Genomic DNA, 17,956 nt, shown 5'->3' with positions numbered 1-17,956 from the left:
ACCATTGACAACTCTAGTTGTAATATAGCTAAGACATTAAATTTTAATATTTTTTTATTGTAAAAGCACAATAGAATTTAGGTTTTGTGTTTAGATTTCTTAACAGATAGGTTCAGTTTTTTTTTTTTTCTTTTTTTTTAAGGTAAACTAATTTTGTATTAAGGAAATCATGAATAATTTACTAAGAAAAATAATATCACTAAATATAATAACTCGATAATTAAAAATCCCTTAAAGCTAAACCATGGACTACACAAATTTTCGATCTCCTAGACATGATGAGCAAACCAAAATATAAAAAACTTTTAAATGAGAACAAATAGAGTGAAAAAAATACCTAACATTTCTCTCTCATCGACAATTTCACCGCAATTAGCAAACCCACGACAAAAGAAAAAAAGTGGCTCAAAGGTTAATTACTTGAATAAAAGAACTAAAAAGATTTTGTAAGGGTAACTATTTTACAAAATATTGAGATTTTATTTTTAGTCTCAAAATAAAAAGAAAAATTCAAAAAAAAAAAAGGTCTACATAAGTGTTTTTATTTTTTGATACGAAACATTTATGTGTTTTATTTACTTTTATTTAATATAATTAATATATTTTGTTAAACAAATATTTCACATCAAAATAAACTTAATGTTTTAGTTTTTGTTGGCAAATTTTACTTTGAATAGTTTATACACTTACCTTCCTAGAAATTTTTATATTAAGCAATGTGGACCGTCCGAACCCAATCTCGACACATCTTCCAAGCCCAATCTCGACTCATCTTCCAGGCCTAATCTCGCCCATCACCTTCCAAGCCCAATTTGACCCTCCTTCTTGGCCATTTCTCAGCCCATCCTTCCTGACCCTCTTTCGGCTCATCCCTTGAGGTTTGATCTCAGCCCATCCTAGTCCTGCGCCAATCTATCGCAACATCATTATAGCCTTTATTAAATATTCCTGCGCTCACCTTAGATCTCATCCTCATTAATGACGAATCTTATTCACATTAATGAGGGTCCCATCGATACCACGTCGCTACCTAAGAACCTCTACCAGCGCCAAATACTCAATCATATCAACTGCAGACGCACGACGCACGCATGCAGGAAGACATCTCCTCCTATATCAACCATATCTTTTCAAAACCAAATTATGTTATGTCATCTAACCTACTGATACACTATCATTTCTTTACTCCCTCACTTACTTGAGCGACATAGTGCTTGCAAGTGCCAACCAATCCCTCATATGAACCCATCTCCAAAGCCCGCTACTTGCCATTGCAATCCCATCTTCGACCGCTTCCTTTGATTAGGAAAGAACATAATGTACCATTAGATTGTTGTGCGAATCGTGTAATCTTATTTTTATTTTGTTTATTATTAAGAAAATGACTTTGGTAAAAAAAAAATCAGCAGAATTGGGCGTGCTTCGTGCAATGCTTTGTTAGAGAGGTTAAAAGGGTGATTTTGCAACATCTGCCCAACAAATCCAACATAGAAACCCTTAATATATAGGAACACAGTTACATCCAAACACATCCCTGACTAATTTCTCTCAAACCAAATGGACATTATAATAATTCAGCAAAAAGAAAAAGAAAAAGAAAAAAGGACATTATAATATTATATACCAGCGTTTTGAAACCAGTTTCCCTCTCAAACCAGGTGGCAGAGAGGGTTGGGTTGCTTGAAATTGATGCCCAATAAAGTCCAAATAACTATGTATGTACCTCACCACTTGGGCCCAATAAACTCCAAATAACTATGCATGTACCTCACCAATTGGGCTTGCAGTTTATACAGAGTATCTATCCATCACTTTCGGCGGCGTTTCAGTCCCACCTATAATTAAACCCGTTAATAACACATGAATAAATCTCAAGCACTTTGTAGAAGTGACAGTAAATGAAACTTAACGCACAATGTAAAACTTCAATTGCTAGAAATCAATTATATGCTATTGCTGCCAAAGAAGCAAGCCTTATTATGCATAAAGATATCCAGAGCCTAACAAGTGGTTGGTCCTACTGGCTTCACTGGTGCAATTCCCTTTGCAGTTTCAATAAACTTCAGATATTTTCGAATTTCGTGTTTATAAATAATGGAGTGGTAAAGCTAGACACGTTTGGTGAAAGGTGATGGAATAAGAAATATGTTTATAAACAAGCAATTGAGATAGAGGGCCAGCTTGAATAATAGTAACCTAATATTACTCCTTGGCAACTAGAAGATTTTGAATTTGAGTTGTGGATATAGTCTTCTTACAAAGCAAGAATAAAGATGCATATGATGTTGTGAAACAAAGGGGATCTCAAAAGGCCTTTGTCCCGCAATGCAAATCTACACTCCCTTTCTTGAGTTAATATATACTCACATCTTATGGTTCTTGTGATAGCCTAGTGCAAATGGTAAGCTTGTACCCACAAGATTGGGCTAACCCAAGAGAAGCAGGCTAAAGGCCCCCCAACATGCAACATATCATGGAGGCCAAGCCAACCCTAGGTTTTTCTCTCATGAGAACCTCACACTATGGGCGATTGGGCGTACACTTGTGAGAAGCATCTGTTGTATCTTGTGAACTGTGAAGGTACTCATTTTTTTTTTCCCATAAAACCTCAGTGGTGGACAGTATAATTTTCTCTGAAAAAATAAGTACTCACCTTTACATCTCACTAGCCTTGGCCAACACAACACATTCAAGAATCAGGAATATTAACAAGGACACAAGCTCTAAGGGTGAGGTCGGTCCATCATTATTCTGGTTTACATCCTATTCTTGGAAAAGATAAATAAATAACAAGAACCCTTCCATCCTAGACCACCATGTCTAAGGAACCAAGAGTAAGAAGAATTTAGGTTTCTGAGGCAAAAAAAACCCAACAGTACAAAGAAGAAGAGTAGAAGAGAAAAACATAACCAATAACATTAGACCTTTCTGTAGACAGACCAGTTTCATTGGGGAGAATTAAAAATTAAGCATTTGAATTTAAGGTTATGAAGAGTAACTACCTTTGTATCCGAATGCCTGGAAGTAGCATGAGGGTTCTGCTGCAACTTCTTTTTATCTTTAGATGAACAATCTTGGCAGAAGAAATGGTCAAGACTGTAAGCTTCCTCTGTGGTCATTTTTATACAAGTTGGGTGATACCTGAAATACATAGCAATACAATGATAAATGTACCAGCTATAAACAAATAATTTTTGTAAACTGGACAAATTTAATGGGCTCCGCCCTAATGCTAAATCTGAATCATAGACAAAGGCAAACCAAGCTGCAAAGAAGGCGTCCCCTAAGAGGTCTACCCAAGTATAAATGTGACAACATTTTATTCACAAGAACAGGATTTGGTCATGCCACAAAGTCAAATTTCAAAATATTTTTATTTAAGAGGTTTGGATTGAGAAAAAGACCAATAGAGGCTCTTATAAAGAGAGTGGGTAGAATGAAACAAGTATTTAACAAAGAGGTAGAGAAAGCCCAAAAACAAATTGGTGGGAGACATTTAGGTATGAAATTAGTTACAAAGGTTTTACAAAAGATAAGACCATAAAAAGGAATAATGAACTAAATTTCATATAGTCGACCGTGCATAATAGGATAAGGGGTTGGTATGAACGTTGTTGTTTAGCACATCCATACCTTAAAGGAAAATGTATGGCCTGCCCACAAAAAGATTTAAACAAAATTTTAGGCAATATTCCCTTTCACTGCATCTTCTCATAATATGAGCAGCTAAGCTTACTAAAAACAATGAGGTGGCGTTCTTCGTGTTTCAATTTTGTATTTTGAATGTCTGTTTTGAAATTTTTGAAAACGCGTTCTTTTTGTCATTCTGAAAAACTATTTCTTAAAATGAAAAATTAGAAAACGCGTTTGCTTTATAATTTTGGAAAATTATTTTGTGTTTCTTTTTTTCCTTCTTTTATTTGTTTTTCTTTTCTATTTGCCCTTTCTTCTTCTATTCTCCAGCACTGCATCTCCTCCTTAGATCTAAGATCGACGGCGGCGACAACTTTCAATAGAACAACCAGCAAGATCGACGACGGTGGCTTTCAGTGGTGGTGGGCAAGGTCGACGGCGGCTTTCAGTAGTGGCGGGAGAGTTTGACAGCGGCTCATGGAGGTGACGGAGATGGCGGGGGGCGCTCAAGAGAAGAAAGGAGACCCACGGTTTGAACCAACAAGATTGAATGGCCTGGGGGGGGGGGGGGGGGGGTTGACGACGGCTTTCGGCGGTGGTGAGCGAGGTCGATGGTGGCTCATGGTAGCGATGGAGATGGCGGGGCAATCGACGGCCGATACTTGAGAGAGAGCAGAGATGAGCGAGAGAAGAAATTGAGTTGGGGGCGATCGACAACGGCTTTCGACGGTGGCGAGAGAGGTCGATGGTGGCTCATGGCAATGATGGAGATGGCGGGGCAGTCGACAACCGATGCTTGAGAGAGAGATAGCAGAGAGGAGAGAGAGAGAGAAGAAATTGACTTCTGTCGAGGGGTTGGGGGGGGGGGGGGATGGAAACTGTTTTCCGTGTTTTTGAGTTTTTGAGTTTTCAGTGTATTTTCACTGAAACACCCAAAACAACAAAATTTTGTTTTGGGTTTCCTTTACAAAATTTTTAGTTATTTTCGAAAATGCGTATTTGAAAATAGCAAAGGAAACGCGTTTTCAGTGTTTTGAAAAACTAAAAACTCAAAACGAGCTGAAAACGCCAAAGAGAAAAGGCCCTAAGTTTTTTCAATGCATCTAAAAGCCTTCATATCTTTGTCCAATGTATTGAGCAAACATATGAAAGGTTGTGTGTGTGTGTGTGTGTGTTTTTTCTATGGTTATGAAATTTGTTTACTATTGTTGATGCATATTTTTTAGACTAGATTTTATTAGGATTCTAAACAATTTCCAATCATATGCCTCATCTTTTAATCAAATCTGAGTTATTTGACAATGTGTGGTCCACAACATCATCAATTTTTAGTTTATGTGGTTCCGTTGTTTTTAAAAAATTGTACAAGTATCAACATCTTTTAATTGACCACTACATTTATACGTCAAAATATTATTTAATTTATATTTCAAAAAATTGACTATAATGTTTGGTCCACAACATCATTTGTATATATATCAAATATGCCTAATAATTTTAGCTTTTTTCAAGCATGAAAAATATCTTAATTTATGTTCCAAAAACTCAGTCTTTTTTCAATTTCTTTTTGGTTGCTTATAAATGTTTGTGACACATTCTTTAAACATTTATGAAAAAGTTGTGATGTACTTCCATTTCCAAGCTGACTGAAACAACCTATTGCCTTATGTCTTATCCAAATAGGTAATTTGACATGTTTAGGTGATGCGCGATAAAACAAGTATAGCAAATTCTATTCGCAGCCACGTTTTTGCTCTTTGCAGCCATATTTTAATATACCTAAAACACCCTCGTTTGAAAACTCATTTTTACCCTCACACCCACTTTCTCCCTCAATCAATTACCCGCCACCCACCTATTCATAACGAAGACAATACAACAAAAAATACCAGATCCAACACAGTCAAAAATGAAAAAATAGATGAAAATATAATAGTATAACAACACACATACATACACAAACACACACATATATATATACATATATACATTAACAGTCACATACGCACTGCATACACACATTAACAGTCAAATATAAATATATGTATATACACACAGATATATATATATACGCACACATACATATATATATATATGTATGTATGTATGTGTGCATTGTGAAGCTCGGCACCTCTGACGGCCATGGCCGCCACTTCATATATATGTGTGTATATGTGTGCGTATATATATATATATGCATGTATGTCTGTGTGTATATATGAATATATGTATTTGCCGTAATTTTATTTGTTGATGTATTTCGGAGGTGTGATAAAAGAGAGTATTTTTGGAAAAATTTAGTTGTAGAGAGTTATCACATGACTGGAAAAAAAATCTGAATTTTTAATGGCTACAAAGAGCAAAAACGTGTCTACGAATAGAATTTCCCAACAAGTACACATTGAACTCCTCATTCAGCATGTATAACCCATTACAACCTTCAGAAGCTTCTCCCTCACACAATGTTATCACCATGTAGGAGCTAAAGGTTTATGCTAACAGACAACCCAATTCTACATCAACAGTATACTGGAAGGTTGTGAATATTACTTGGTTCAAAGAATAGAAAAGTTGGGAGCTTTTGGCAACAACTCATGATGTCACACCTTACAAGTGCTATTTGAATGACGCAATACTGTTGTTTTGTGGGTGTAATCCAAGAGAGTTTGTAGGATACTCATAAAATATGAAATTTTTTACCTGGCAAGGATGCTAGGACAAAGGAAATTTTTCATAGCTCAATTCCATGTTAGTAGTCTACTATGGATATTTTGGATATATTACTTGGTTAATGTAATACCCCAAAAGTCCATAAAAGAGTAATATATATCGAAGATAAGTAAGGAAAGAAACAACATCAACTGGATACCTTTTGAGCTGAATGTAGACAAAGAACTCCGGAGTTAAGCATGTTTGAACTAAGGTAGCTCAAAAATAGGTGACTATAACGCCTCACTCCCACTTACGGGTGTTACTCGTGAACAATTACCCGAATTGTCCACCTGCCCGGCCTTTGGTGAAAGGTGGACCATGTTTCAAGACGAAACGCCCTAGGTGGGAACTAGGCTCGTCCTTCCCTTCCCTGAACCCCAGGATTCACTGGCAGAATTGGGCTTTAACCACACCGCATTAGCTATAAAGAAAATCTCATTCAGACGCACAATCGTCATTTTCTCAATTATTTTAAATTCTTTTTCCGACCAAAAATTTTACCGGGCTCCATAAATCACCATTAAAATCAATCCATTGATTGATTACCAAATTTGGAGGAAAAACTCATCATTTTCAATTTTCCAAAATTTCGGCATCATTCTCCAAAATGCCCGAAAAATCTTGATATTTGAAAGTTCCTCCGGGGCCCCAAAAATCAATTTAGAATTGCCTCTTAATTCCATAAAATTCCAAATTTTTAAAAAAAATTGGCCAACGGGACCCACTGGCATGCTCGGGGCCCGCACGGGGCCCCGCAGTGCGCCTGCCACGCGTACCTTCGCGTGCCCCAGCATGCACCCACGCGGCCCAACGCGCCCAGCAGCCTGCTGCTGCCTCCTGCTGCCATTTTCACTTCTTTTCTTTTCTTTTTTTTCTTTTTCTTCTTGGGCCTTCTAACCCAAAAATTTCTAGAAATCTAAACACCTTTAATTTGCATTAAATCCTCCACTTTTCTCATTCTAAAGCCTCATTTCACAAACAAAACCCATCTTATTTTTATTTATTACAACATACCTCAACATATCAAAAATTTTCCCTCTCTTAGCTACCATACACAACATGGAAGCTTCATACACATGAAACTAAAATAAAATACAATTTATTTACATTACCAACTAAAATACATAGGCTACACAACTTTAGCCTTCAACACTCATAGCCATTTCTCTCCCATTTTCACCTTTTCCATGAGGCTTTTAACACCTACAAAGAGGTCCAACAAACCTCATGAGCTCAAAAGCTCAGTAAGGGTGCATATGCAAAGTAAATACAAGCATAACAAGTCTATGTAATGGAAAATGCATGCAAGCATGGTTAGGTTATTCCTTCCTCACAATCCAACATGGTTTGAGGCATCAACCTACCGCTTCTTTCCCACCCCCATGGCCATAGGTCTCATGTATAAGTAAAGCATGCAAAGAGATACATAAAAATTTATGCAACCTACTTACAATGCAATGCAAGGCCTCCTCCACATGGAGCCATCCCTTACCTCATTCTTGAACCTTCCAATCTTTATTTCAAGAGAGTTTCCAACATCATTTTCTCCCACCTAAAATGGCATTTCAACAAGCCACTTAATTTTTGCATACTAGCATACCAAAAAATAAAGAGAAGAAAGTATACTTGCCTTGATTTCTTTATCATCTTCTTTCTTTCTTTCTTTCTTTCTTCTTCATTATTTCCTCCCTTCTTCATTTTTTTCTCCAAATGGCCAAAGGAAGAGAAGACTTCCCTTCTTGCCAGTTTATATTAGTTCCCCCATATTTCAAGAATGCATCCTAGCCACTCACTAAAAGCACAATCCATGTGCTTAAGGGAAAACTAAATCTCAACCATCCATTTTGATAAACAAGACTTCTCTCTTGGAGAAAACACAAGAAGCACAATCTATGCCATTTGGTCTTCTTAGATCTCCACCCTTGATCTTGTCTTGAAATCCTAAAAATAGAATTTCTTTTCTATTTATTTAATTTGGTCATTTTCCCCCATCACATGAGAGACCACTTTGAATAACATAATCACTTTCTTTCACATTTAAATAAATCCCACAATTTTCCAAAGCATTAATAGGTGACCATTTTCCCATTTTCTTTTTGCATTTATTTAAATCTCATATTTTTCAAGGCATTAATGGTGACCATTTACCATTTTCTTTTGGATTTACTTTAATCCATATAATCATGCCTCTCATCAAATGCTTGAAAAACCAAAATCATTTCTTTTTGCATTTAATTAAATCATTCTCCAACTCATAATCCACATATATATATGCTCCCAAATTTCTAATATATATATTTCTCTCAAATTTCCAAGATTATGCCAAGTATCACTCTAAGACACAAACTTGGCTTCCAATTCTTTATCTTGGTCCTCCATGTGGCATTACCACATTAATTCACCATTTTAGGAAAAAATTAATTATTTTCTCAAATAATTCAATATCCATTTTCCCTATTTTCCATAATTGAATTTCTTTATGGAAATAAATTCCAAAACTCCTAAAATATCCTTTGAGAATTTATTAATCCCATATATCTCCATGTAAATACCAAATTGAGATTTAATTCACTTACATCCCTAACTCCTCATAGGAATTATTTCCAATTTATCAAAATACCTTTTATTGGACTTTACTATCCAAATTACCAAAATACCCCTCTCATAGGGCACCCTCAATCTCAAGGATTCATCACCTCCTCAAGGGTATTTTTTGAAATTTTCTCACTTCCTTTCTCATTCTCTTAACACCGGTAACACTGGGTGTTACAGTGACCCCCTAGGAAGTTAGTATAGGGCCATCAGGATACGTTGTTCCGGTTTTTTCTATCGCTCGATGCGGATGTTACAGGTTGTATCAAAATCGACCCTTGGAGAAGGCGGTCCGATGAGAGCGGGGAGTGGCGCCTAGGTGCGAGGGCCTGTACAAGGAGCGGCTCCCGACAGGCTTCGAGGATGACAGCCTCCAAATGGGAGAAGATCTGAAACCAGTTGTAAGATCGCATGACGAAGACGTCATGTGCTCAAGAGGGAGAGAATGTAATACCCTAAGAGTCCAGAGAAGGGTAGTATATATCAAGGATAAGTAAGGAAGGAAACAACACTAACTAGATACCTTTTGGGCTGAATATAGGCAAAAAACTCCGGGGTTAAGCGTGCTTGAGCTAGGGTAGTTCAAAGATGGGTGACCCTCTGGGAAGTTCGTGTAGACCCATCAGGGTAAGTTGTTCTGGTCCTTCCTATCGCTCGATGCAGGATGTTACAGTTAAAGTCACCCAAAAATTAACTTCAGACAGTATTTTTCCATGAGACCCATGGTGCTACAAAAGTAAGCTTAACCACAAAGTTTCTAATGGGATCCAATAAATGACTATTAATGAAGTCTAACTAAGTTGTAACATAACATAAGGTGAGCCTTGCTAGCAGTAGTAAGGTTGCTCCCTTGTGACTCAAAGATCTCAAGTTTGAATTGTGAAACAATTTCTTTCAAAGCAAGGGCAAAGTTGCGAACAAAAACAACCCTCTCCTAACTCTTACAAACTAGAAAGCCCCATGCATTGGAGACACCCCCACCCCCGAAATAGTCCAACTGACCACATAGGATAACTACCTCTACCTACCGATGGTCCTTTTTGTGAAACCTCCCCCCTCCCCCCCACCTCAAAAAAAAGAAAAAAGCAGCAAGAACCAAAGGTTGTAATGAAACATCACTAAAATTGCCATGATCCAATATATATATATATATTATTTTTCTTCTCGTTCTTCCCCATCTCCTCTCTCTTCCCTTGGGGTAACTCCAACCTTTTGCCCCAAATTTAGGATAAAACTTACCCCAAATTTGGGGTAAAGGAATAGTATTTTCTTTTTTTTTGTTATTATAAAATTTTATTTTATTTCCAAAATTATTTACTTATTATATATCAACTTAAATTCTTATCTAAAAATTATGCAATTAAGTAAAAAAAATTAATTATTATTTATTAATTGATTACGATTATTTTAATTTAGTGCATTTAATAATTATTATTCATTAATTGATTACAATTTATTAATATTATTAATACTACTAATAAGTAAATAAAAAGATGTAAAAACATATAAAAAAATGGATTAATTACACCAATAATAACTCAACTTTACATTCTATTACTGTTTGGTCATTGAACTTTGAAATGTTACCTGTTAGTTACTGATATTTCAAAACGGTTACTGCTTAGTCACTGATATTTCAAAATTATTATTACTTAGTCACTGAACTTTAAAATGGTACCTATTAGTCACTGATATTTCAAAACTATTACACTGAACTTTAAAATATTACCTGCTAGTCATTGATATTTCAAAATCGTTTTTCACCCATCACTCAATAGTCACTGAACTTTAAGTTCACGAGTGACGAATGAGAAACAGTTTTGAAATATTAGTGATTAACAGGTAATATTTTGAAGTTCAGTGTAACAGTTTTGAAATATCAGTGACTAATATGTAACATTTTAAAGTTCAGTAACTAAGCAGTAACAGTTTTGAAATATTAGTGACTAACAGGTAACATTTCAAAGTTCAGTGACTAAACAGTAACCGTTTTGAAATATCAGTGACTAACAGGTAACATTTCAAAGTTCAGTGACCAAATAGTAATATGATGCAAAGTTGGGTTATTATTGGTGTAATTAACTCATAAAAAAAAGAAACAAAATGAATTAAAATTTGTTATAATTAAAATGAAAGGGCAAAATGGGAATAAACACATTACCCCAAATTTGGGGTGGGATTTGGGGGTGTGGGTTGGAGGGCATTTCACCCCAAATTTGGGGGTGAGTTGGAGATGGCCTTATAACCATCATCAAATATGCATACATACATTCATATGAACATGGCTCTATATAGATTCTTGAGCTATCCCCAAAAGAACTGTCATTCTACAAGTAAAACTACTATTAACGTATAACATGAACATACATAAAACAAAGTTAAACTTACCTCTTTAAGTTTAATTAAACACAACGTGATCTAACAGCTAAAAAATATATTGAGACATATCCATAATCCATAACTTTTAAGCAAGTAATAAACCAAATTGAGTCCTGACATACTTCCTATTTTGACTTTCATCCTTGAAACTTACCGTGAATACTAGTCAAACAATTATGAGTACTTCTCATACATCTTCTCTTAACATTCTCAAGTAGCCTCCTTAAACACATGCTGATGTCATAAAATTTTAACTACACCGATCTTATTGAGAAGTACAGTTCTCTTCATGCTGCCTACAATCTCAACTGGTTGCCTTCATAAATTATATCTACTCCACCATCTCAACAATTAGCATTTGGAGAAAATAAGAATCAAAGACAATGAGGGGAAGAAGCTTATATCTCCCAGCACAACCTCTCGATTATTATATAACTAAAACTACTACTATTACATAATATTAGTCAAATTAGATCATTTTCTTAACATGTTTTAATTATTTATTATGTTCCAGATGGATCCACTCATGACTCTCCATAAACATTGTTAGAATTATTAGTATAATTGCAATTATTATGAGTGTATTTTATTTTGTAATTAAGTTAAGCCCATAGATATTTAAGGCCTATTATACCTATTATAACTAACAAGTTAAGAGATGCTAGTCTCTTAGGTTTTTCTCTCATAATTATTTTCTCACATGGTATTAGAGCCACCGGTAAGAAAAAACCCTAGTCATCGCTGTATATCTTTTTCCAGTGACCGTCAAACCCTAGTTGTCACTGTCATTGTCCATACCAGAACCCCAGTGTCTGGCCACCACTTGATAACACTGCCACCACCCTAGGGTTTGCCGCCACCAGATCAGCCAACCGTTGAAGAATTGCTGCTGACGGACCACCCACGAGCCAGCGCGTGACAACTCGTCCGTCGATCGTTTTTCTCCGGCTTCTCCAGATTTGACCTCCAACGACTCCTAAAACTATTTCCAGTGCCAAACTCCTCACCATGTCTAATCTCAATGACGCGATTTCTGCTAATGCTACTCCCGCTCCGGTTTCTGCCATTGCCTTTGCTACCTCTTAATCCTTTACTGTATCTAATCTTGGGACGATCAATATTACCACTGTCAAGTTGATAGGGTTTGCCAATTATCTCTCATGGGCAGCCTCTGTTAGAATGTGGTTCAAAGGGCAAGGCTAAGCGAATCATCTTACCACAAAGGCTGAAAGTGTGCCACAAGCTAATCGGGCTAGATGAGAACAAGTTGATGCCCAGTTATGTAACCTTCTATGGCAGTCTATTGATACGTCCATCATGTAGCTCTTTTGCCCCTTTGAAACTTGTGTCGATATGTGGAAGGAAGTTGAAGAGCGTTATACAAACGACATCCAACGTTTGTACACTGTGGTCTCTAATATCAAGAATCTCAAGTAGGAGTCGTCCATGGAATCTTATATGGGGCAAGTTCAGGCTCTCATGCAAGAATTTGATACTCTTCTTCCTCTTACTACAACCCGCACCAAACAGATTGCACAACAAGAGAAGTTTTTTTATGGTTATTGCTCTCTTCGACCTGAAACCAGAGTTTGACACTGTCAGGCATCAAATCTTGACTAGCTCCGCTAGTCCTACCATGAAGGACTCTTTTAAACGGTTGTTGAATATGACAGGTGCTCATAGTATGTCTTTTTCTTCTCATGTTGCTCTTCCAGCCGAATCTTTAGCTCTTGTGGGAGGAACTATAGGACGCAATAATGGTCACCCACGTCCACAGTGTACCTTTTGTAAGAAACTGGGTCATCTTGATGACAAATGCTAGAAGAAACATGGTCGACCAGTTGCTCCACCTACATCATCTACCAGTGCAGTTCATGTATTTCAGAACGATCCTAGTTCTGTTTAATCTCCACCAGGTTCACAATTGATACCTACGTCTGCAACTGAGTATGATGCCTTCCTGAAGTTCCAAACCACCCAACAGTCTCATCCTGGTAATCCCATTGCTTGTGTTGCTCGAGGCTCATATGTTAGTCCTTGGATTATAGATTCTAGCGCCACTGACTATATATGTGGTAATGAACTTCTTTTCTCCTCTCTTACCTATTTTGATACCTTACCTACTGTTACCCTGGCTGATGGTACCAAAACTACAGTTAAAGGGATTGGCCAAATTACACCCACCTCGTCTTTCTCATTAAATTATGTTTTATATGTTCTTGATAGTTCTTTTAATTTGATTTCAGTTAGCCAACTCACTAAAACCCTTAACTATTCTGTTATCTTTACTCCTACCTCTGTTTGTGTTCCGGACTAGGGTATGGGGCGGACAATTGGCGTCGAGCGTGAGTCACAAGGTCACTATCATCTTGCTATGCCTAGTTTGTCGGTAGCTTTCACCAGTGCCGCTTTTCCAGATCTTTTCCACTATCATCTCAATCATCCCAGCCTCTCCAAAATGAAGAAATTAGTTCCTAGTTTGTCATCATTACCCATATTTAATTGTGAATCGTGTCAACGTGTTAAACACGCTCGTAATTCTTTTTCTTGTCGAGTCCATAATAGGGCTGAGACTCCCTTTTCCCTTGTGCACTTTGATGTATGGGGGCCCAGTTGCGTCCACTCTACTCTTGGCCTTTTATATTTCGTTACTTTCATTGATGATTTTTCTCGTTGCACTTGATTGTTTCTTATGAAGAGTCGGTCCGAGTTGTTTTCTATCTTTCAGACATTTATTGTTGAAATAAAAACACAGTTTGGAGTTTCTATACATGCCTTGCGTAGTGATAATGCCCCTGAGTATTTTTCTTCTCAATTTACTACCTTTATGACTGCTAATGGCATCTTACATCAATCTTCTTATCCTTACACACCTCAACAAAATGGTGTTGCTGAGCGTAAGAATCGCCATCTTATTGAGACTGCACAAACACTCCTTTTACATGCCAATCTTCCCACCAAATTTGGGGGTGATGTTGTTCTAACTGCATGTTATCTAATCAATCGCATGGCAAGTTGGAGAGACGTGGTTTGGCAGGTTCAGCATTGTGGTTCAAGCCTTTGATCTCACTCGAAGTAAAGCTAATCATTCGGTTTTCTATCGCCATTCTTCTTCCTTATGTATCTACCTTGTTGTTTATGTAGATGACATTGTTATCACAGGGAGTGATCAGGTTGGAATACAAAAGTTGAAGGAACATCTACATCAGCATTTTCAGACCAAAGACCTAGGCCGACTTCGGTATTTCTTGGGTATTGAAGTTGCTCAGTCAGAAGATGGTATCTCAATTTCTCAGAGGAAGTATGGCCTTGACATATTAGAAGAAATTGGTATGGTGAATTGCAAACCAGTTGACACCCCAATGAATCCGAATGTCCAACTCTTGTCGGGACAAGAGGAGCTTTATTTAGATCCTAGAAGGTATAGGAGATTGATAGGCAAGTTGAACTATCTCACAGTCACTCGTCCCAACATTGCTTTTGCTGTGAGTGTAGTTAGTCAGTTCCTCAGTTCTCCATGTGATTTTTACTGGGATACTGTTATCTGGATTTTGAGATATATCAAAAGAGCGCCAGGTAAAGGGCTACTCTATGAAAATAAAGGACACACAAATATTTATTGTTATGCAGATGCAGATTGGGTAGGATCTCCTTCTTATCGTCGATCAACCTCTGGGTATTGTGTTCTTGTGGGAGGAAATCTGGTTTCTTGGAAAAGTAAGAAACAAAATGTAGTATCTAGATCTAATGCAGAGGCAGAGTATTGGGCTATGGCTAATGCAACTTGTGAGCTCATCTGGCTTAAACAACTTCTGCAGGAACTCAAGTTTTTTGAAGTGTCCCCTATGAAGCTTGTTTGTGATAATCAGGCTGCCTTATACGTTGCTTCAAATCCAGTGTTCCATGAGCAAACTAAGCATATTGAAATCGACTGTCACTTTATTAGAGAAAAAATAGTTAAAGGTGTTATTATTACAGAGTTTGTTAACTTCAATGATCAACTTGCAGATGTCTTCGCCAAGTCTCTGAAGGGTCCTCGAGTGGAATATATTTGTAACAAGCGTGGTGCATATGATATCTATACTCCAGCTTGAGGGAGAGTGTTAGAATTATTAGTATAATTGTAATTTTTTTATGTGTGTGTTTTATATTGTAATTAGGTTAAGCCTATAGATGTTTAAGACTTGTTATGCCTATTATAAATAACAAGCTAAGAGAGACTAGTCTCTTAGATTTTTCTCTCATAATTATTTTCTCACAAACATAATTACAACATTTCGAGTACAGACCATCAAAGGCTTAATTCCTATGCAGCTATTGTTTAAGCCCAGATCCTCCACTTTTAGAGCACCCCACAGTCTCTATCAAATTATGCATATCCCAAACGATAACTGTCTTGTGGATGCATGGAAGATCTTAGAAATTAAATATTGCTCAAAAATTCAGTATCTGGTAGTAGAGACAATGGCACGAGGATTTCAAATTAAAAAGTTTCATCACAAACTTCATACTCAGCACTCAGTCTACTACCAGTGCCATTACAGAAAAGCAAGCTATCGCGGAACAAGACCTAAAGGGCTATTTCAGCTCGGTAAAACCTCCTTTTAAGTGATTAAAGAAGAATAAAAACAAAGGATTTAAACTGAATAAACATAAAGTAACACCAAATTGGATACCTGAAAGTAGACTATTTTTTCTGATAAACATAAACTGATTTCTGAATACACTTTATTTGTTGCATGTTTCTGGTAGATGAGCAAGCAAGTTGAAGCAGATTCTAGACTCTATTTGTTATATGTTTCTGGTAGACAAGGACAAAAGAACACACCACATGACACATTCTTAAAAGTGCGTAAAATCAATTGTCTACTTAAAACTATATCATTTTTTTAGAAGTTACTTTTTTCCATCGATCAAATAGGATATTGAAAGTAGAAAAAGCTTTACTCAGTAGTTAATCTGAAAGCAGATAACTAACCAATCAGAGCAGCCTTCACACTGGACCATTAGATCATCAGGATTGTAAGGCATCTCACACTTGCAATACCTGTAATATAAAGATAAATCACAATATTTTAATTTCTAAGAACCAGAATTGACAATTCACATTTATCATAAAGAAATTAGTCGCTTTCTCATACAACAAATTCAGCACTATCACAATTCAAAAATATCCAAGTACAGGAGGGATGGAAAATAATATTTCTTTTCATTTTTATATTAGATTTTAGAATTTTTTAGCTTTTATATTTAGTATATTTGTTTGGATAATTGAAACCAGAAATTTTATCTCTTTTAGTTGAACTTTAGTGATAGAAATTTTGATTTTTTTTAATTTCTATTTTACATTTTAGAATTTTTTATCTTTTATTTTTAATAGACTTATTAGGATAATAGTAACTTGAAATTTTATTTTTTAGTTTTAGTTAGTGATGTAACAAAAAGTTATTGATTCAGAATAAAATTAGTGAATTCTTCCCCTGCTCAAATCTCTCCCCTCTCTCTCTCGCGCACACACACACACACAGAGGTCTCACTTTCCCTCTTTACTTCATCTTCTTCTTTACCCAGATTTCTTCTCCCCCCTCCTGATTTTCTTCTCTTCTATTTTCTGACAGCAAGGAGCAACCCAGATATTGCAACGCAGGCAAGCTTCGGTAGTCTACGCCACCCAATTTAAGGTGCAATTGCACCAAGATTAACATACAGAGAACTATAAAGAGCGAAAAATAAACTAAAACATCAGTTTTAGACTGCGAAACCACGCTACAAGTGGAAAACCTAAAATCATGTTTTTTCAACAGAGTCAAATTCACAAGCAAAGCCCAGGGACTTTGCAATTGAACGAACACACACCAGATATTTCAATGCACAATAATTCTCCAAGTTGCGAAGAATAAACTTAAATTAACTACCAAGATCAATTAAACATCGAACCAAGACGATCAACAAAAAAAAAAAAAATTAAATCAATCAGCTTTTAACGTACACAGCGACTTTATCGGGAGTGAACGCTCCGGTGGAGGAATTGTACTCGAAACGACAGAAGAAGTCCTCATTGCCAACGGCGTCGAGCTTGGTGTAGCTCTTGAAGCTGTGGACTGTGCACTTACCTTCGATCGTATCGGCGCTCTGAACGTCGTAGTGATCAGAGAGGAAGACCTCTTTGGAGCCGTGAAACGGGCGGCGGCCGCCGATCGCCTCCTCGGGCCGATAGTACCAGCGGATGTGAACCTTGACGTTGGCACCCCGGGACTCGATTTGGTCTACTCTGGCCACGTACGGCGGCTTCGACGAGTCTGCCGGCCGCATAAAAACGCAGTCTCCCGCTGAATACGTTTTCCGGGAAAATGAGAATTTCCAGTGAAGTGAGAGGGAAAATTGAAAGAGCGGGAGAGAGGCAAGCTGAAGCGATTTTACCTTTGATGGTTTTGTTGATAGAGTTGACAGTAAAAGAGTCTAGGGTTCGCCGAGGAGCCCGGGTTTTGGCCATGGACTGAGCTAGCTTGATAGAGATCGATCAGAATTCTTTTCTTTTTAAAATTATTTTTATGAGGTATTACAGGAGTTTATTTGTATCGATTTATATTCGTCTGATATGTATAAAACAATTTAGCGGAGTTTTTTAAGATATCGATGA

The 17,956-nt window shown here is 36.8% G+C and overlaps 1 protein-coding gene across 1 annotated transcript; it reads right to left on the bottom strand.

Moving 5' to 3' along the window:
* Positions 1 to 1,460: 1,460 nt before the first annotated feature.
* On the bottom strand, positions 1,461 to 17,956 carry LOC127809960 (chromatin remodeling protein EBS-like). The gene is made up of 5 exons (XM_052349167.1): positions 17,737 to 17,956; positions 17,306 to 17,645; positions 16,295 to 16,363; positions 3,003 to 3,141; positions 1,461 to 1,835 (listed from the first exon to the last, which is right to left on the bottom strand). Exons 1-5 carry the CDS (start codon positions 17,807 to 17,809, stop codon positions 1,809 to 1,811), a joined length of 648 nt encoding a protein of 215 aa, XP_052205127.1. The 5' UTR covers positions 17,810 to 17,956; the 3' UTR covers positions 1,461 to 1,808.

Source organism: Diospyros lotus, chromosome 1 (genome assembly GCF_014633365.1).
Source record: "Diospyros lotus cultivar Yz01 chromosome 1, ASM1463336v1, whole genome shotgun sequence".
NCBI classification, from domain to species: domain Eukaryota; kingdom Viridiplantae; phylum Streptophyta; class Magnoliopsida; order Ericales; family Ebenaceae; genus Diospyros; species Diospyros lotus.
The sequence above is the reverse complement of the archived record's forward strand: the minus strand, read 5'-3'. Positions and strand labels throughout refer to the sequence as shown.